The 21,189-nt window shown below is 44.0% G+C and overlaps 1 protein-coding gene across 1 annotated transcript in view; it reads right to left on the bottom strand.

The window, feature by feature from the left end:
- The window catches only part of STAB2 (stabilin 2), a 270,647-nt gene that overhangs the window by 228,963 nt on the left and 20,495 nt on the right, over nt 1-21,189 (bottom strand). Inside the window, exons 4-5 of the mRNA XM_030214413.1 lie at nt 7,318-7,403; nt 3,490-3,559 (exon numbers count right to left, since the gene is read on the bottom strand). Coding sequence (XP_030070273.1) covers nt 3,490-3,559; nt 7,318-7,403 — 156 coding nt within the window. The remainder of the gene's footprint in view (nt 1-3,489; nt 3,560-7,317; nt 7,404-21,189) is intronic.

A 21,189-nucleotide genomic window follows, 5' to 3' on the forward strand; every position in this document is an offset into this window, starting at 1 on the left:
ACTCCGCCCTGTCCTACAAGTGATTTGGTCTCTCACTCTCTTGCCTGCACGCCATATGGTCTCTCAAACATCCCCCCTACTCCGCATACCTTTTAAATAGCCGATTTTCACCGGCAGCGAGCAGCAACTAATACACAGTGCTCATGTTGGCCCCACAGTCTTCCCTCTGATGCAACTTCCTGTTTCCACATAGGTGGGAATACATCAGAGGGAAGGCTGGTATGCAGGAGGGACGGGAGTTTTCGGCTGGTGGGGCTTGGGGATCCCTGCCAGACACCATAGGTGTGCTGCTACTGGGTGGGCTTGAGCCCAAAGTGGGTGGGCCTAGGCCCATCCAGGCCCACCCTTGGCTACGCCACTGCTTTTAGTAAGCTGTGGTATTAAGTGGCCTAGTGCACACTTAACGTGGGTTTCCCCCATGCCCCAAGACCATTACTGGTGCAGTAAAATTCTGGATTTGCATGCACAACTTAGGGGTCCTTTTACTAAGCCATGTAAGCATCTACTCGCGCCCAACGCAGACGAAATGGAGTTACCACTCAGCTACCACGTTGTTCTTGTGGTAATTTCATTTTTGGCATGTCTCTGATATGTGCGGCTGAAAAAGTTTCAGACGCACATATTGGGCACGTGGCAAGTGGCATTTCACGCATGTAGGTCATTATCACCCGGTTACCGCATGAGACTTTACCACTAGGTCAATGGCTGGCAGTAAGGTCTCAGACCCAAAATGGACGTGTGCCAATTTTCATTTTGCCACACGCCCATTTTCGACAAAAAATTTAAAAAGGCTTTTTTTAAAGGTGTGCTGAAAAATGATTTTGTGCACACCCAAAATACGCGTCTACACTACTGTAGGCCATTTTTCAGTGTGCCTTTGTAAAAGGGCTCTTTAATTAGTTAATAAGCCAATCAGCACTGATAATTGCCACTTAACAAGCGATTATTAACACTAATTGTCATTAATTAGAATTTACGCGCACAACTGTTTAAGCGTATTCTATAATGTGATATACATTATAAGTTGCATAGTTGAAGAGGGGGTGTGGCCATGGATGGGTTGTGGGCATTTCTAAAATCTATGTGCATTGTTCTAGAGTACACCCGGTCTGCTCCTCATTTAGCATCAGCATTTACTTGGCATAAGTGCCTGTGACCAGATTTAGTTGTGCAGATATGTGCTTGGCATATTCCATAAACCGTGTGGAAATTTAGACTTATTCTATAAAGTACACCTAAATTTAGGTATACAGTAATATTTTGGTTATTGTTGATTTTTTTCTGCGAAACATTTGTCTCGGATTTCGTCGGCTGCCTCGGATTTCGTCGGCGTGCTCACGTGACCTTGCTGCTAATTTTGCGAACACAAAGGGCGACTCATGCATTCTCCTGCTCATTGATTCATGTGAAAATAATTGCCTCAGTTTTCGTCGGTTTCGGATTTCGCCAATTGTTTTCGGACGGATTATTGACGAAAACCCAGGTATCACTGTACTTTATAGAATACACCTAGGCACATTTCGTTTTGGCATCAATTTTTTAGGCGATATATAGAATCTAGTCCTTGGTGTTCAGTGCATTTTTCTTTTGTGACCATTTTTGAAAAAAAAAAATCCCACAAAAACCGACTAAGGGAAAACTGCACAAAAACAAGCCATTGGGACATATTGGCGGGGAAGGGGGGCATTCTTAGTAGACTGGTCACACTGATATCTCAGCAGAGCAGTGGGATACCCTAGGGGGCGCTACAGTGGACTTCACATAAAAGGTCCCAGGTACATATCTCACTGTTACCCCCTTATATTGTATGGGGAGCCCTCCACCCCCCCAAAAAAAATAACCTACTGTTCCCAACTGTACACCACTGCAATAGCCCTTATGTCTGCAGGTGTCACCTATATTTATTTATTTAATACATTTATACCCCACATTTTCCCACTAGTTGTAGGCTCAATGTGGCTTACTCAAAACTGTATTAGGGCTAAAGTACAAAAGTACAATAATACAGTATAACAGTAAGATTATAAACAGATTGGTATTGGTTTAAACACAAGATAGTAAAGAAAATATAAGGTATTAGTGTCCATAAATTATTTAAAACCATTACTAAATCTTATTATGTTGTGCCTGGAGAATAAGCCTTTTTGATCAGGGTTGACTTCAATAACTTTCTGAAATTTCGATAGTTTTGCGTTGTTTTTACTAATTTGGGTAAAGCATTCCACAGTTGAGTGCCTATGAAGGAAAAGTTGGAGGCGTATGTAGATTTATATTTGAGGCCAATACAATCTGGATAGTGTAGATTTAAGTAAGATTGGGAGTAACTGGATCTGTTTCTAGGTGGTAAGTCAACCAGATCAAACATGTATTCGGGAACTTCACCATCAATGGTCCTGTGAATCAAGGTGCAAACCTTGAAGGCAACTTGTTCTCTAATGGGAAGCCAATGCAATTTTTCACGAAGGGGCTTGGCAGATTCGAATTTGGATTTTCCGAAGATCAGTCTCGCCACGGTGTTATATGTGGGTATAATAGGTTCTTGGTTCTTTTTGAATGGCTCACACTTTCTACCACAAGTGCACCAGTTAGAGTGGGATATGGGCCTAGCTCCCCTTTTGTATAGTGTACTGCAGCGAGCACTAGGCTACTGCTGAGACCTGCTTGCTGCTCCCATAGGACCGGCCATAACATCTGAAGCTGTCGTAGAGGCTGAGGCTAGTATGTACTGTTTCTTTCATATCTTTGGGGGGTGGGGGAGTGAGGGGTGGGAGGGAATCAGTGATCACTGGGGGAGTGAGGGGTTTCATGCCTTAATCCCTCCAGTGGTCATCTGATCATTTAGGGCACCTTTTTATGACTTAGTCATGATTGAAATCACCAAAAGAATGTAATCGTGGAGTGGAATTACAGAATCATCTAACAAATATTCAAAATCCACTTGTTCACAAATGACTCGATTCAAAGGGAAAAAAAGCCTCAAAGAGCTCAAAGACCAAATAAGATCTCCTGGAGCTTAAACAGACCAGTATGGTCTTATCTTCATCATAGGCCCAAAAAACCCCTTTATTGTCACAGATACAATCTTCCTACAGTATCGGTGATCAAAATTGTAAAGCCATTTGCATGTTACTATAAATGATGCAGGTATAAATTATTTCACATTGATTCTATGTGAGATCCAATATACACAATCACACTTATCTTTTTACAAGTTGTGATTAGTCATGATTGAAATAGGTACAGACCAAAACGTCCAACTTTTAGCCCTGGACGTTTTTGCTTTGTTCCAATATGGCATAAAAATGTCCAAACTGTGGGAACACCCAAATCCTGCCCCTGACACACACCCCTTGTGATTTGGATGAATTGCAGATGAATTGCATAGAAAAAAAACATCTAAAAAAATGTGATGCTTTGTGTCGCTTTTTGGATGTTTTTCTGTTTCAGAAATGAGCCCCTTAATGTTTTAAAAATAATTTTAAGAATTACCTGAATTGCAATTAGCACCAAACAAATGATCTTCAGCACATATTTCACAGGCTGTCCCACCAAATCCTTCCTACACAACATATAATGAATAATCCATTTAATACATCATCACCAAATTTTCAGAGCTGCAGATTCAATAGAGATACATTTTCAGTTGATGGAATAATATTTACTTTCCATTCTGATACATGACCAACAAAGAATTCATTTATCCTTGGCCATTTTGGCCTTCAGGAGATGAAAAGCAGTTAACAGTTTGTAGCAGCTGAAGGAAGTATTCTAAATATCTACTGTGGTGAAAGGGGCTAACTTCAATTTGATGTGTTTTCAAAAACTCAATCTAGGGTGATGTACAGTACATAGTGCTGGATTCATCTATCTTGGGCCTTTTTGAGAAATGAGATTCCCTCTACTATGAATCCAGCATCATTCAAGGACATACAGATTAATGTTATTTAATGTCAAACAATAAACACATTATGGTTCAGAAGATTTAAATGTATATATTTGGGGTGGTAATTTTTTAAGTTCAAATCATTTTTAAAATTATTTTTAATTTTTAACAAAGTAAACACAAAATATAACATAAAACAAAATACATTTTATGATTTAGCCAGATCCCTCGCCATCCTTAATCCTATACTGCTTCTTTTTCTGTCTGCTTTCTGTCATGACATGGGGTTCTTTCCCCTTGTTTTTAAATTTGATTTTAACCATTGTACACCGTTCTGTTATTGTCCAAAAGAAGAGGGATATTTTATTTATTTATTAGGATTTATTTTCCACTTTTTTTGAAGGAATTCACTCAAGGCAGCGTACAATATGAATAAATCAAACAGGAGCATATCAAATGAAATATATCATAAACCAATGTGCATATAATTTCTCATCCTCCATGAATAGATTATGCATGTAATCTCTTCGGGTCTAATTATAAATGTCTACACATTTTTATTTGTGCCATATCTCAAGTATGTGAGCTTTTATCTCTTTATAAATATGTAAGCTCTTCATTAAATAAGCTGATTTTATCTATACAAGTAGGATATATAGCAATTCTTTCTCATTCTTCATGTATGCACTAGATATGTAACCCTTTCTTTTGTTTTTGTTTATAAATATATTTTGTCTCATTATGTAAACATTTGGCTATATAAGTAGGATGTATAGAGATTTATATATTTATATATATATACTGATTTTATATAGGTCACATTACAGGAGTATCTTTTACTCTCCATATATTCCATAATTTGAATATATATCATAATGTCTCCCCAAAAAGCATATATATATATATATATATATATATATATATATATATATATATATATATATATATGTATTGCATATTGTTTTATTACTTATTTGTATGAATTTTTAGAATTGTGGTTCATATATATCTTTATTTTATTCTATCTCTATAGGATATATATGTTTCTAATTTTTTTACGTATATTCTTCTGGTCAATTTCTCTACGTTTTTGCTTTTAAACATTTGTTATATTTATTGTTTTAGACTCCTGAGGCAGGCCTGTGGCCGAAACACAGTTTCTGTGTCGAGTCATTGAATAAAGTGGTATTCTGAAATTTTATCTCCCATTTCCCTGGAGTCATTGGTCCACTTCCCACTTTCTTTGCACTGTTATATTTACGTGGGAGTCAGTGTTCATCCACTTAGGTGGATTACTCTCTCCTTGATCACTTTGCATTTGTCCACATTACATTTCATCTGCCATTTGGATGCCCTGTCTTCCAGTTTCCTAAGCTATTCCTGCAATTTTTCACGATCCGAATGTGTTTTGACAACTCTGAATAGTTTTGTGTCATCTGCAAATTTAATCACCTCACTCGTCGTTCTGTTTTCCAGCACCAGTCCCAGTACAGATCCCTGCGACACTCCTCTATTCACCCTCCTCCATTGAGAAAAATGGCCATTTAACCCTACCCTCTGTTTTCTGTTCAATAACCAATTCCTAATCCACAAAAGGACATTGCCTCCTATCTCATGACTTTTTAATTTTCTCAGGAGTCTCTCATGAGGAACTTTGTCAAAAGCTTTCTGAAAAATCTAGATATACTACATCAACCAGCTCATCTTTATCCACATGCTTATTCACGTCGTCAAAGAAATGAAGTAAATTGGTGAGGCAAGACTTCCCTTGGCTGAACTCATACTGACTCTGCCCCATTAAACTATGTTTGTCTACGTGTTCTGTAATTTTATTCTTTATAATGGTTTCCACTATTTTCCCTGGCACTGAAGTCAGACTTACTAGTTTGTAATTTTCCGGATCACCCCCTGGAACCCTTTTTTAAAACTGGCACCATTTAAATGACGTGTATAGGCACTGGTGACCTTCCCTGATACAGTAATCAAACATGGTCCATGTTGGTAGGTCTGCAGTTATCAGATAAATGTTTAGGGCTCCTTTTACCAAGCTCCGGGCCCTGTGATGGCATTGATGCGTGGATTTACCAAGCACTGAGGCCCCTTTTACCCCAGTGGGTAAAAGGCAGAAAAAGTAAATGGCTATGCGGTAAGTACACACTTAGTACAGACAGAGAGGGTAATACAGTATACAATCAGAGAAACCAAAAGGAAAAAAAGCAACACTGGGCCTTCAAGAATGAGACAACAGGAGTACTTTATTAGCCAAAGACCCGACACGGGCCGTGTTTCGGCGCCAAAAAGGCGCCTGCCTCAGGGGTCAAATTGTAGATATAGCGATTTATCCTTTCGGACCAAACAGGAGAAGGCTCCTTTGCCGGAGCCCCTTTTTTTCGCGCTATAGCGAAATTAGTGCAAGTTTACCCAGGCTGTCTTTAAGGCACTTACAACTTGAACTCTGTACGATCGCTATATCTACAATTTGACCCCTGAGGCAGGCGCCTTTTTGGCGCCGAAACACGGCCCGTGTCGGGTCTTTGGCTAATAAAGTACTCCTGTTGTCTCATTCTTGAAGGCCCAGTGTTGCTTTTTTTCTTTTGGTAAGTACACACTTGCCATGCGACCATTTCCTAGGGGAGCCCTTACCGTCTCCTATTGAGGAGACGGTAAGGGCTCCCGTGCTAACCCTGCAGTAACCAGGCTGTGCGCAGTGCTGCCTGATTACTGCTGGGTAAGCCCCCGGGACTAAAAATATATGGTGTGCAATGGAGGTTGCACTACCTCTAGCTCCTGTGGTAAGTGGTAGTAGCTCCACTGCAGCATTGTAAAATGGCCCCTTAATTTGCACACATTGAAGTTTTAATAGAGTTAAACTGATTTAAAGAGGTTTAAATAGAGTGCAAAAAAAGATTTTTAATTGGATTGAATAATGAGTGGCATTTTAAAATATATGGAAGGTCTTATTATAAACAACTATTGTTGTTGAACCAATGAAGAGTGAAGGCGAGACTTGAGTTGGTTGGTCATGTGAAACGAGTCTCCACTCATGGTTCAAGAAGTGGTTTTCAATAAATCGATACAGAAGTGCTGGGATTTGTTATTATTAGAATTATCTACCCCAACTAGTGAAAACTTGATTTATCATGTACAGTGTTTCTGCATGATTCACGCACATGCAATGACGCACTATCAGTGAAAGAGTTCACCCTTGCTCCAAATAGTTTACCCTCTTTCAAAAGAGTATGCATTACTATTGGCAAAGGAAAACCACAAATTTTTGTGGTTTTTTTCCTGCCCATTTTTGGGTTTCAATGCATAAACGACATTCCCATTTCATTGCAAACGACAGCCAATGCATAATTCCAACCATGGCGGCTTGATGTCTTGTTTGGGCCCTTTAAAAACACTGGAACAGAACCCATTTTTTGCTGCCATACCTGACAAGTGCAGGTCCCATTGCCTTGTAAACCATCCGAGCAAGATCCTCTCTTATTACAGGGAGATGTGGCTCCTCCAGGGCAATCTGTGCAATAAGAACCAAAATTAAATATCCTCAAAATTGTGTACAATAATCGTGATATGCTGGAAATCTTTCTTCCGCAAGGTAGAAAGGAAAAAAGAACTATAACAAAAATATCCTAAACCAAACCTTCTAATATGTCTATAAGACACACAATCCTCCTCCCCACCTGCTATTTAACTGGCCAGAGTGGCTGCTGACTGGTTAAATAGCGCTTAACCAGCTATCCGTCAATATTCAGCAGGGGATAACCGGCTATCCCCTGCTGAATATCCCCGTTTAGCAGCTGGCAGGTAGCCAGGTATATTGCCTGATATAACCGGATATCTGTCTCTTTTTAAAGCCGGTTTAGCGGCCATGTTTGGTTGCGTGAAAAGGAGGGATTTCTTTGGCCAGTTTAAAGATAACCAGCTATGTCTGAATATTGATTTAGTCGGTTATCTTTAAACCGGGCAAAAATAACCCAGATATTCAATGCTGGAATATCCGGGTTCAGTGCCGATTCCGGATATTCAGACTCCCATGGTATGAATATCGGCACCATATTATCTATTTCAATAGACCACATATTTTTGTTTATTATCTAAATTTTGCAGATCATCATTTCCAGAAGACAGCTTAGAGCAGTGGTTCCCAAACTGTGCACCGTGGCACCCTGGTACGCTGCAGCGAAATCTCAGGGGTGCTGCGGTGCTTCGCTCCCTACTTTCTCCTCCCGCAGGTCCAGTATCTGCCACTTCAGGCACGGTGGGGACTTCCCTCTGCCCCCCGTCCAGCACTCACAACAGGAAGCTGAATCAGAGAGGGCCGGATGCAGCAGACTGGGAAGGCACCGGAGTGCCTGTGTGAATTGCGGACGACCCAAAAATGTAAGCTGCAAGCACTGCAGCAGAGGTGGGGGAAGGAGAAGGAAGCAGCAGCAGCCCTGAACCTACAGGAAGGAAGGTAGGAGTGATGCTGGGTTCGGGGAAGGTGTGCTGGTGTGAAAGAAGGGGGCTACAGGGAAAGGGAGAACTAAATGGTGGTGGTGGTGGTGGTGGGGATCCTGGACCCTGCAGGAAGGAAGGTAGGAGCGATGCTGGAAGGTGTGCTGGTGTGAAAGGAGGGGGCTGCAAGGAAAGGAAAATGGAGACCTATGTGGTGGGGGTGTGTGGAGATCTATGCGGCGGAGGGGTGTGGAGACCCATGTGGCCAGGGGAGTGGGGTACGACGACCCATGTGGCCTGGGGGGTGCGTTCACCCATGTGGCCTGGGGGGTGCTACGGAGACCCATGTGGCTGGGGGAGTGGGGTGCGGCAACCCCTGTGGCTGGGCTGGGGGGGGGGGGTGCGGACACCCATGTGGCCTTGGGGGTGGGGTGCCGCGAACCAAAAAAGTTTGGGAACTCCTGGCTTAGACTGATAAACAACAATAATATACATTTATTCCATCTCTTTATCGACTGCTTGACCAAATCAAAAGTTCCACCCAAGGCTTCATGTAGGAAAAAAGGTACCCTAAAATATCCACTGGTATAGCTGCCAGCTCTGTGGGTGCTTGAGCACCCCTAATATTGATCAAACACTATTAGTTTGATGAGAGAGCATTCATTTGTGGTGTGTGTAGTGCCCTCAAGCATTTTGAAAAGTTGGCTCCAACGTCCACTGGGATTTTAGATGCAGGAATACTGGCATCTGGCAGTAGTGGGGTGGGGGCAGGTCATGGGGGAGGTACTGGCTGTACCCTCACCTTCTTCATAGGAAATGACCAAGACTACATGGAAGGCAATGGAGGTCAACACAACATCTAAACACCGGTGCCTAGAGAGTGCTTGATTGGAGCGCATTTGATAATAAAAGTAGTAACTTATTTACCTTTAGAGCGTACTAGTGTAATAGATTAGATACACACTTATGCAGCCAAAGAGCTTACTTGTGCTTGCACTTAAATGCCAAAGATACCCACATATTTACAGAATAGCACTTAGGCAGAAAATTGATATTTATGTGCATAAGTGCACATGTGTGTACATGCCAAACAAGATGGGAAGGGATATTGAGCAGCCAAATTCCTGATATAATCGACAATAAGACGCCTGCTTCAGGAGTCAGTATTTCTTATGTGTGTCTCATTTGAGCACTAGGGCTTTAATAAGACCAAATTGGACTGCAGTGTGCTCTCCACATTGACACTTCGGCTCTTAGAAGTTCAGCTTGTCTTTTTAAAGCCCGAGGAGTTGATATTCAGACCACGAGAGTTAGCCGGGTTGTCTCCCTAGGTCGATTCAGTACTGGGTCGTTTCCGGTGACCAGCATTGAATATCCGATTGATTTTTGGCTGTTTCAACTTAACTGGTGAAGTCAATATTCAGCACTGGCCGGTTAAGTTGAAATTGGCCAAAGATAGGCCATGTGCTGAATATTAGCGGGTAGCTGGCTACATCACGCAATATAGCTGGTTATCCGCTAAGCACTGACTGTGCATATTCAGTGGGCGACAACATGATATCTCCCACTGAATATTCATTGATAGCCAGTTAAGCGCTATTTAACCGACCTGGATCTGTTCCTGGCCAGTTAAATAGTGCTAAATATTGGGTGGCTAGTGTTCGTAAGAGATACAGATATACTGACTCCTGAAGCAGGTGCCTTATCGCTGAAACACAGTTCCATGCTGAGCCTGTATCGTCTTTGATATCTGCTTAATAAAATTGGTGGAACCTACCACTGGACTACATCAGTTATTTGGTTGGCCAACTTCCCTTCCCTACTTTTTTGGCTTTTGTGGATTCAGTTTCATAGGATATTATCCTCTTTGTCGGTGTGTGCACACATATGTACATACCATTGTTCTAATCATTTATGGACATATTTGGTGCATAAATGTTACACCCATTTCATTGAGTTACCCCCACAGAGGGCAATTGTATGTCTTTCTTTAGGCACCTACTGCCTGATATTCAAACATATTTAACTGGCCAAGAACGGCAACTGGACGGTTAAATACCCTCAAGCTGGCTATCTGCCGTTATTCAGCAGGAGATAATCAGCTATCTCCCACTGAATATCCAAGTCAGCAGCAAGCCTGGTCATCGGCTATGTCATGTGACATAGCTGGTTACCATTAATTTTCAGCGGCTGAGTAAATAGCAGGTCTATCTTTGGCTTCTAGAACCCAACCAGTCAGCCAATGAATATGTTAGCAGTGCCAACCCCCCCCCCCCCCCCCCCCCCCCAGAAATTCAATGCTGGTGGCCGAATATGGCCACAGCATTGAATTTTGGGGTTCGCTGCCAACAGCGGTAGTTAGCCGGTCTAACTCCCGCTGTCTCAATGTCAGGGCTGTAGTCTACAAAAGAAAGTAAATTATGGTGCTAGCACTTATGCCAGCCATAGAGATGGTTAAATGCTCATACCTCTATCTCCTCTATCTAATCTAATCTGCCATTTTTCGACTGCTACATTACCACAATAGAGTCCAAAGCAGTTTACAATAAGACTAGGAAGTACAATAAAACATTAGTACCTGACAAAAATTAAATATAACAGATATAGATCTTTGACTTAGATTAACAAGTATTTATCAAATAGGATAATCTTAAGATTCTTACAAAATATAGCATAAGAATTTTACTACTACTACTATTACACAGTGCTGTACACATTATATGTAGGTACTTTCTCTGTCCCTAGAGGGCTCACAATCTAAGCTTTGAGGAAATGGAGGGTTAAGTGACTTGCCCAAGGTGAAAACGGGCTAATTTTGGAATGGGGGGGTTCCGAGCCCCCCCCGCCCCTCCCCCCCAGAGTCGCTACCGCCGCCCCTCCACCGGGCCCGAGCAGCACTGTAAACTTACATCAGCACGCAGCAGCAGGCACATCAGCAAAGCTGCCATCGGGCTTCCTTCTCTGCCTTTGTCCCGCCCTCGCCGACATTACGTCACACGAGGGCGGGACACAGGCAGAGAAGGAAGCCCGCCCCGACGGCAGCTTTGCTGATGTGCCTGCTGCTGCGTGCTGATGTAAGTTTACAGTGCTGCTCGGGCCCGGTGGAGGGGCGGCGGTAGCGACTCTGGGGGGGGGGGGCGGGGGGGGGGGCTCGGAACCCCCCCATTCCAAAATTAGCCCGTTTTCACAGGCTCAACGGCTAGTATATAAGATTGTACCACTAGTGCAAAATATTTAGCATCAAAATGAGGCCAAATTGTTCTTAACTGCCTCAATTTAAAAAACAACAACACCCTTTTCATCAGATTGCTAATTTGTGGTTCAAATGATAAAGTGAATTCAAAAATAATCCCTAAAACTCGGGATGTCTGAGTCACAGGAAGAGACTGAGATTAGTCTAACGGAATCATAGCAGGAACAATTTGTGAAGTATCGCTAAACCAAAGAATCTTGGTCTTATCAGCATTAAGCATCAGTATATGCCTTGTAGCCCATGATTTTAAATTATTAATACCGGATGACATAGCTAAGTGGGTCAGTTCTAAACTGTCCAGTACAGGAAGCCAAATGAATGTATCGTCAGGACAAGATAACAATTATGTTCCTGATGATAAAGAAATAGAACTAGAAGTGCTCATGACAATATAAAATAAAATAGGAGAAAGCGGTGACCCTTGTGGAACCCCACATACTGGAACCCAAGATCTAAATTTTTCACAACAAAATAACTACGCTTTTTTAGAAAATCCTGAAAACAATATATACCGTACCGGAGATTCCAAACTCCTTAAGAATTCCAAGCAGAACAGAATGATCCACAGTATCGAATGCCCCAGAGACGTCAAATTGAGGTAGCAAAGATTGAGTACCACGACTTACTGAGTGATTACTCCTGAATCCAAATTGAGAATCATGAAGTATTGAAAATTTATCCAAATAACATGTTAATCTACTTCCAACGAACGCTTCTATCAATTGCTAAAACATGAGTGTAAATTACAGTCTTCTATTATTTATGAATGTAGTGGTGTACCAAGGGGGGGGGGGCGGTGGGGGCGGTCCGCCCCGGGTGCACGCCGCTGGGGGGGGTGCCGCGCGCCTGTGGGCTCTTTGTTTTCATGCTCCCTCTGCCCCGGAACAGGTTACTTCCTGTTCCGGGGCAGAGGGAGCATGAAAACGAAGAGCCGGCAGGCGCGTGGCACCCCCCCCCAGCGGCGTGCACCCGGGGGGGGGGGGGTTCGCCGTTGGATCGGGGTTTTTTTCACCGGGGGGGTCGTCATGCTATTCCGGGGGGGGGGGTGGTGCTGCACCCGGGGGGCGGGGCGCATCAGCGATCCGCCACGGGTGTCAGCCCCCGTAAGAACGCCACTGTATGAATGTAACTGTGCGCTCTGCTCAGGCTCCACCCAGACTCAGCCATGTTTGGTCCCATCCTCAAACTAAGCAACATCATGTTTTGGTGCCTTTCTATAAAGTAGCGCTTAGCTGAAATATTGCCATGTATGCATGTATATGCATTTATGCCAATATTCTGGTCATTTATGCATGTACTTCCGGTTTCTATATAGGTCATCCAAATTTGGGCACAGATTCGAGATGTGCACCTAAACTAATTAGTCAATTTGGTGCTAACAATCAATTATTGGAGATAAATAGAATTAATTGGCACTTAATTGGCAGTAATTAGGAGTTACACAGTCATCTGCCCTAGTCACTATTCTATACCATGCGTGCTTGTATTTCATAGCACACAACTCAAAAGGGTCATAACTGTGGGAGGAGTATTGGCGGATCAGGGGGCATTCGCAGAAGTTAGGCATGATATTACAGAATAATGTCAGATCTGTGCCTAAGTTGGGTGCAGGCTTTAAAACAGGTTTCAGCATGCATAAATCCAGCACCTGACATTATTTGCGAGATCTGCACTAAACTAGTATTCTGCAAAGGTAACTGAAATATGGATCAATTATAACACTAACTAAACATTTGTATACTGTCTAAATAGTACCTGGGAAGATCAGGACATATAATTCATTGTGTCTCTCTTTTCTCCCAGGCTAAAACTGTAGGCAAAATCAGTACACTCTAAAGGACATGAGCTCCTGGGCCATTCAGAGCCCAATCAACAAGATTTAAAAGTATACTGCTGTATGCTTCCTACTTGTGTTAAAGAAAAAGAACATTCAGTTCCCTGTAACAGCTTTACAGCAAAGAAACACCACCTGCTGGTCAAATATGAGAAATACACTTCAGGACATAATCAAGGCAGGAAAATATTCAATACATTTTACAGACCCAAAACACTGTTTCTTCACAGGGGGCTTGCAGGAATAGGATACATAAAGATAGAACCCTCTGTATTATGACATGATAGCTACGGACATGAAATAGATTATTTTAATGTCCATCGTGGAGAAGGGAATTGAGATGTCTAGGTCAGGATGCGCTCAGTTCCCCAGTATTTTGCCAAAGGCTCTGCTGGCCCAGAGCCTTTAATAAATCCCTATATTAAGACTGACAATGCCATGTGTAATTGCTGGCATGTACAGGGGCAACAATGATTCTACAAATATGGACCTGCGCAAAATGAACATGATCCCTCAGGGCTATATATGTGTAAAGCACTGGCAACTACAAGTGCGGATGGCGATTTTGCCATCTGTACCAACATCCCTCAGATTCCAATCACTCCATGTTCCCCATCAGCACTCCAACAACCAACCCTCTCCCTCACCCCCTGCAACAGCACATCAACCCCCTGCCCTCAGTCCACCGCCCCCCCTAACAGTACAATGTCAACCTCCCTGCCACTAAAAGTAGTCTTGCAGTACTGCCACTAAGAGTTCAGCCTATTTACTGAATATTGGCAGCACCCGCATAATTCCTGGATCCTCCCCACCTCTGCCCCCAGAACACCGCTCTCCTGCCAAATAACCTCTGGTTCCCCAGAGTTCTGTCCAGGCACTGTCCAGACAGGGCTAAGGTAGTCAGAGGACATATTCAGGGCCGCCGAGAGACTGGGCTGGGCTCGGGGCAAGGCCACCCCCGGAGCCCCGTCCCTGCCGCCCTCGCTGCCCCACCCCCGAGGTTGCCACTGCTCCCCCCGAGATCGCTGCAGCCACTGCTCCCCCCTCCACCCCCCCGAGGCTGCCGCCACTGCTCCCCCTCCGTCCGCCACCGGGCTGGGCCCCCTGCATTGAAATCGCAGCCTCACCTCCGTGAAAACAGCGCTGCAGGCAGCAGATCGCCTCCCTTCAGCCCTCCTTCCCTCCTTATGTCCCACCCTCGTGGAAGTTATGTCAGATGAAGGCGGGACACAGGGAGTGAAGGAGGGCTGAAGGGATGCATTCTACTGCCTGCAGCGCTGCTTTCATGGAGGTGAGACTGCGATTCCAATGCAGGGGGCAGACGGTCGACGACGGAGGGCGGGTGGGACTGCGGCGCCGGGCCCGGGGAATTTTGTCCCCCCTGCCCCCCCCTCTCGGCAGCTATGGACATATTCAGTGGCACCATCTGGTTGGTGCTGCTGAATATCTCTCTTACTAGCACTTTTCTGGTTAGCAGCCCTTATATATAGCCCTTATTGTACCTTGTTTATTATTTTATTTATTTATTCTTGTATCCTATTATTATCCAAAACAAGTTTCAGTTCAAAGCGGCTTACAATTTACATTCTGGTCTAAATTACAATGATTGTTTACAATTGTCTTCCGGGTGGAAGTTGCAATACTGATTTATTGCAGGAAGTTATTGACAATTAAGAATCAACTAGAAGTGAGGGTTTACAGATAGGAAGCAGAAAGTTCTTTGACGATTTAGTTCCTTAGTTGTAGAATTTTTTTTAAAGAGATAGGTTTTCAGATCTTTTCTGAACTGGAGATAGTTGCTGATGCTTCTTGCTATCCTTGGTATTGAGTTTCACCATTTGGAGCCTAGGTAATTAAATCCAACCATGTATATGGTTTTGTATATTTTATTTCTGCAACTGGGTAGGTGAAGAAGCAAGTAACCTCTGGTTTCCAGGGTTGTATTTCTTGGGGCTAGTTCGATCATATCTAGCATATATTCGGGCACATACTGAATAATATTATTTTGTAAATCATAGTTTCAGGAGGGAACGGTGCCTTTTTTTTCATTAAGGGGCCCTTTTACTAAGCCATGTAAGTGTCTACGCGTGCCCAATGTGCACCAAAATGGAGTTACCACCCTGCTAACGCGTGGCTCTTGCGGTAATTTCATTTTTGGTGCACGTCTGATATACGCATGTGAAAAATAATTTTTATTTTCGGACGCACGTATTGGACACACGCCAAGTGGCATTTGACACGCGTAGGTCATTACCGCCCGGTTACCGTGTGAGACTCTACCACTAGGTCAATGGCTAGCGATAAGGTCTCAGACCCAAAATGGATACACGTCAATTTTAATTTTGCTGCACGTCCATTTTCTGCAAAAATTTTAAAAAGGCAGTTTTTACAGGTGCGCTGAAAAATGATTCTGCGCACCCCCAAAACACGCGTCTACACTACCGCAGGCCGTTTTTCAGCATGCCTTTGTAAAAGGATCCCTAGGTGAATGAGTGCTTGAGTGAGAGAGCGAGACACTGAGAGAATGAATTATTGTCCCATGAACTAGGGCCTTGAAGGTAAGCAGAGATTCCCCACCCCACCACCTCCAGCTCTTACACCTACAGAATTATCCAGTCCTCTCTCCCCCAGGGGACAAGCTGCCCATGCATGCAGAGCTACATTTATTACAGTATGTCTCTGCACAAATCAAGATCAGACTAAATTTCTGCACACATTCATCGAGCTTTCTATTTCCTAACTTCAGTTGCAACGCTGATGACACCTTTCTTCCAGTGTTGTTGCTCAATAGGTAAGAATTCAAAAGCAGGAAAACCAAGCGATAGTAAATCTGGCGTTATCATACATTATTTGCTGACCCCAGAGAAGCTTCCTTTGCACAGCTATCATCTTTGTCTCTTGTTTTCATACAGCCCTTGCATGAAAAAAGAAAAAAGTGATTTGTAAGCAGTCTGATAAATTATCACATGCTGTGTAGACCAAATCAACAATTCCTGTGCTCAGGCCACCAAGTTCTTAGGAAATGGTGCCTCTGCATTTCTCTTTTGAGAAATTTTCACAAAGAAATAAATGATCCTGCTGTCCTTACACAGCATAGGAAGGCTGACTCTACCAAAACCCTCATCCACACCCTTGTCACCTCTCGTTTAGACCTCTGCAATCTGCTTCTTGCTGGCCTCCCACTTAGTCACCTCTCCCCTCTCCAGTCGGTTCAAAACTCTGCTGCCCATCTCGTCTTCCGCCAGGGTCGCTTTACTCATACTACCCCTCTCCTCAAGACCCTTCACTGGCTCCCTATCCGTTTTCGCATCCTGTTCAAACTTCTTCTACTAACCTATAAATGTACTCACTCTGCTGCTCCCCAGTATCTCTCCACACTCGTCCTTCCCTACACCCCTTCCCATGCACTCCGCTCCATGGATAAATCCTTATCTGTTCCCTTCTCCACTACTGCCAACTCCAGACTTCGCGCCTTCTGTCTCGCTGCACCCTACGCCTGGAATAAACTTCCTGAGCCCCTACGTCTTGCCCCATCCTTGGCCACCTTTAAATCTAGACTGAAAGCCCATCTCTTTAACATTGCTTTTGACTCGTAACCACTCGCCTCCACCTACCCTCCTCTCTTCCTTCCCGTTCACATTAATTGATTTGATTTGCTTACTTTATTTTTTGTCTATTAGATTGTAAGCTCTTTGAGCAGGGACTGTCTTTCTTCTATGTTTGTGCAGCGCTGCGTTTGCCTTGTAGCGCTATAGAAATGCTAAATAGTAGTAGTAGTAGTAGTAGTACTTGTGACCTGGATTGGCCACTGTTGGAAACAGGATGCTGGGCTTGATGGACCCTCAGTCTGTCCCAGTATGGCAATACTTATGTACTTAGAATTCTGAATGGAATCTTGCTAGTCTTTGGGATTCTATATAGAATGTTGCTACACTTTGAAATTCTGCATGGAATTTTGTTATTCTTTAGAATTCTAGAATCTTGCTACTCTTTGGGGTTCTACATGGGATGTTGCTACTATTTGGGTTTCTGCCAGGTACTTGCCCCTACGTCATGCCCCATCCTTGGCCACCTTTAAATCTAGACTGAAAGCCCACCTCTTTAACATTGCTTTTGACTCGTAACCACTTGTAACCACCCGCCTCCACCTACCCTCCTCTCTTCCTTCCCGTTCACATTAATTGATTTGATTTGCTTACTTTATTTATTTTTTGTCTATTAGATTGTAAGCTCTTTGAGCAGGGACTGTCTTTCTTCTATGTTTGTGCAGCGCTGCGTATGCCTTGTAGCGCTATAGAAATGCTAAATAGTAGTAGTAGTTCTATGTCAGTTTACAGCTAATCCAAACCCCTCTTATAGAACTAAAGCTGAAATTTATGGTAATATTTAAAGGCGTGCAACGTTTCTCATTTTTATTTATTTCATATTTCTAGTGTACACTGTGGGGTAAATTCTCAAACAGTTGCCGAAATTTAGGTGCTGGGATGATGTGCACTAACCCCATAATTCTGCTAAAAATTGTGAAAGCAAATTGGGGTGTGAACCCAATTTGCATGTGCAATTTAATTGGATAATGAACAAATTAGCACCAATAATTAGCTTTTTCACATGCAATTATGGTACTAATTAGATTTAATTGGAATTTACAAGTGTAAATTTGTGCCTAATTTTTACATGTGATATGAAGAAGGGGGTATGGAAATGGGAGGTCATGTGGGGAATGGAGGCATTCCCAAAATTAATGCACATTGTTATAGAATAGCAAGGATACATGCTTAATGTAGGCATGCACATTTGCACCACATTTTAGTTGGTGCAAATGTCCACGCCAAAAGTTAGGTGTGATTCCCAGGCATAAGCTCTAATCTAGAAACTGTGCCTAACTTTAAGTGCAGCTTATATAGGACAGCACTTTTTTCTGAACTGATTTTTTTGGCTCCGAGTACAGAATTCACTCCTAAGCATGAATTCTATAATGGCCAGTGACGTTCCTAGGTCGGCTGTCACCCGGGGCGGATCGCCGATGGGCACCCCCCCCAGGTACAGCACGACACCCCCTCCTGGCGCAATGACACCCCCCCTCTCAGTGCATTAACCCCTCCCGGGTGCATTCTTGGCTGCTGGGAGCAGCCGCGCGGCTGTCGGCTCCGCTGGCTCTCTGCTCCTTCTGCCCCGGAACAGGAAGTAACTTGTTCTGGGGCAGAGGGAGCAGGGAAACAGCGGAGATGACAGGTGTGTGGCTGCTCTCTGCACCCCTCCAGCGGCGTGCACCCGGGGCGGACCGCCCCCACCATCCCACCCTTGCTATTCTGCTGATAATGGCAGCTGTTCATGCCAGCAAATGTGTGGCATAAATACTTGTGCCTAACTATAGGTAAATGATAGTATTTCTATTATCTTGTTGGGCAGACTGGATGGTCCGTGCAGGTCTTTTTCTGCCGTCATCTACTATGTTACTATGTATGTATTAAATAACCTGCGAGCATAGCTGCTAGATATGCCCTCAATCTGCCCAAGTCCCTCCATGGCCCCCTTGAAGTTGTGCACTATCCTGCTTATAATCGAATGAGAAAAACGCCCAAGTTCCGACCTAAATCGGGAGATGGACGTTTATCTCACAAAAACGAATAACGCGGTATAATCGAAAGCCAAACTTGGACGTTTTCAACTGCACTCCATCGCGAAAGCGTACAAAGTTGACGGGGGCGTGTCGGAGGCATGTCGGAGGCGTGCTGAAGGCGGGACTGGGGCATGGTTATCACCCGAACAGAGATGGGCGCCTTTCGCCGATAATGGAAAAAAAGTATGCGTTTGTAGCTAGAATTTAGGGCACTTTTCCTGGAGCCTGTTTTTTCACGAATAAGGCCCCAAAAAGTGCTCTAAATGACCAGATTACCCCCAGAGGGAATCGGGATGACCTCCCCTGACTCCCCCAGTGGTCACTAACCCCCTCCCACCGCAAAAAATGATGTTTCACAACTTTTTATTTTCACCCTCAAATGTCATACCCACCTCCCTGGCAGCAGTATGCAGGTCCCTGGAGCAGTTGTTAGGGGGTGCAGTGGACTTCAGGCAGGTGGACCCAGGCCCATCCCCCCCCACCTGTTACAATTGTGCTGCTTAATGCTTAGTCGTCCAACCCCCCCAAACCCACTGTACCCACATGTAGGTGCCCCCCCTTCACCCCTTAGGGCTATAGTAATGGTGTAGACTTGTGGGCAGTGGGTTTTGAGGGGGATTTGGGGGGCTCAACACACAAGGGAAGGGTGCTATGCACCTGGGAGCTCTTTTACCTTTTTTTTTGTTTTTGTAAAAGTGCCCCCTAGGGTGCCCGGTTGGTGTCCTGGCATGTGAGGGGGACCAGTGCACTACGAATCCTGGCCCCTCCCACGAACAAATGCCTTGGATTTATTCGTTTTTGAGCTGGGCGCTTTCATTTTCCATTATCACTGAAAAACAAAAACGCCCAGCTCACAAATTGTCGAATAAAACATGGACGTCTATTTTTTTCGAAAATACGGTTTGGTCCGCCCCTTCACGGACCCGTTCTCGGAGATAAACGCCCATGGAGATAGACGTTTTCGTTCGATTATGCCCCACCACGGGACCCATTTACAAAGCCACGGAAGGGCTACCATGTGGGTAGTGCACGCCAAATCAGCACTACCACCAGGGTAGCACATGTGCCCAGCAGTAATTCTGAGTTTGGCATGCACCAAATCTGTGGTAGAAAATATTTTTCTATTTTCTACTGCAGGGAGCATTCCTGGCGGTAATTGGCAGCATGGCCATGTTGGCATGCGCTCCACGGTTACCGTGGGGGTAGCGCGTGAGCCCTTACTGCTAAGTCAATGGCTGGTGGTAAGGGCTCAGGCTATAAATAGGCGCACACTAGTTTTAATTTTTGCGCACGCCCGTTTCCCGGCCTGTTAAAAAAATGGCCTTTTTCCCAGCTGCGGTAAAACGTGGTCCAGCGCGCGCACAAAATATGCACCCACACTACCGCCAGACACTTTTTACTGAGACTTTGAAAAAGGACCCCTATGGGAGTTTTTTTACAATGGTGCACTAGCGTTTTAGCATGCGCTAACCATGTAGATGCGTATAATATTCCAATGAGCATCTACTACTATTACTGCTACTACTTATCATTTCTATAGCGCTACAAGGCATACGTAGCTCTGTACACCATACATAAAAAGACAGTCCCTGCTCAAAGAGCTTACAATCTAGATAAGACAGGCAGACAGACAGAACAATTAAGGGTGAGGGAATAAAGAGCTGAGGATAAAAAGGACAGGGCAAGTAAGCAGTGGTTAGGAGTCAAAAGCAGTGGTAAAGAGGTGGGCTTTTAGCCTGGATTTGAAAACGGCCAAAGAAAGGGCTAGACGCACAGGCTCGGGAAGTCTATTCCAGGTGTGAGGTGCAGCAAGATAAAAGGAACGGAGTCTGGAATTAGCAGTGGAGGAGAAGGGGACAGATAAGAGAGATTTATCAATGGAATGGAGTACCCGAGGGGGGGCGTAGGGAGAGACAAGAGTGGAAAGGTACTGGGGAGCGGCAAAGTGAATGCACTTATATGTCAATAAGAGAAGTTTGAATTGAATGCGGAAACGGATAGGGAGCCAGTGAAGTGACTTGCCAATTTTTAGTTGTGCACATAACTAATTAGTGCCAATTAAGGTCAAGTATATCCAAAATGGCTCATAACTCCAATTAACAGGAAATCATTGGATTAAGTTATGTGTGCAACTGACCTTATTCTATAGTTTACCT

Source organism: Microcaecilia unicolor, chromosome 9 (assembly GCF_901765095.1).
Source record: "Microcaecilia unicolor chromosome 9, aMicUni1.1, whole genome shotgun sequence".
Lineage (NCBI taxonomy): Eukaryota > Metazoa > Chordata > Amphibia > Gymnophiona > Siphonopidae > Microcaecilia > Microcaecilia unicolor.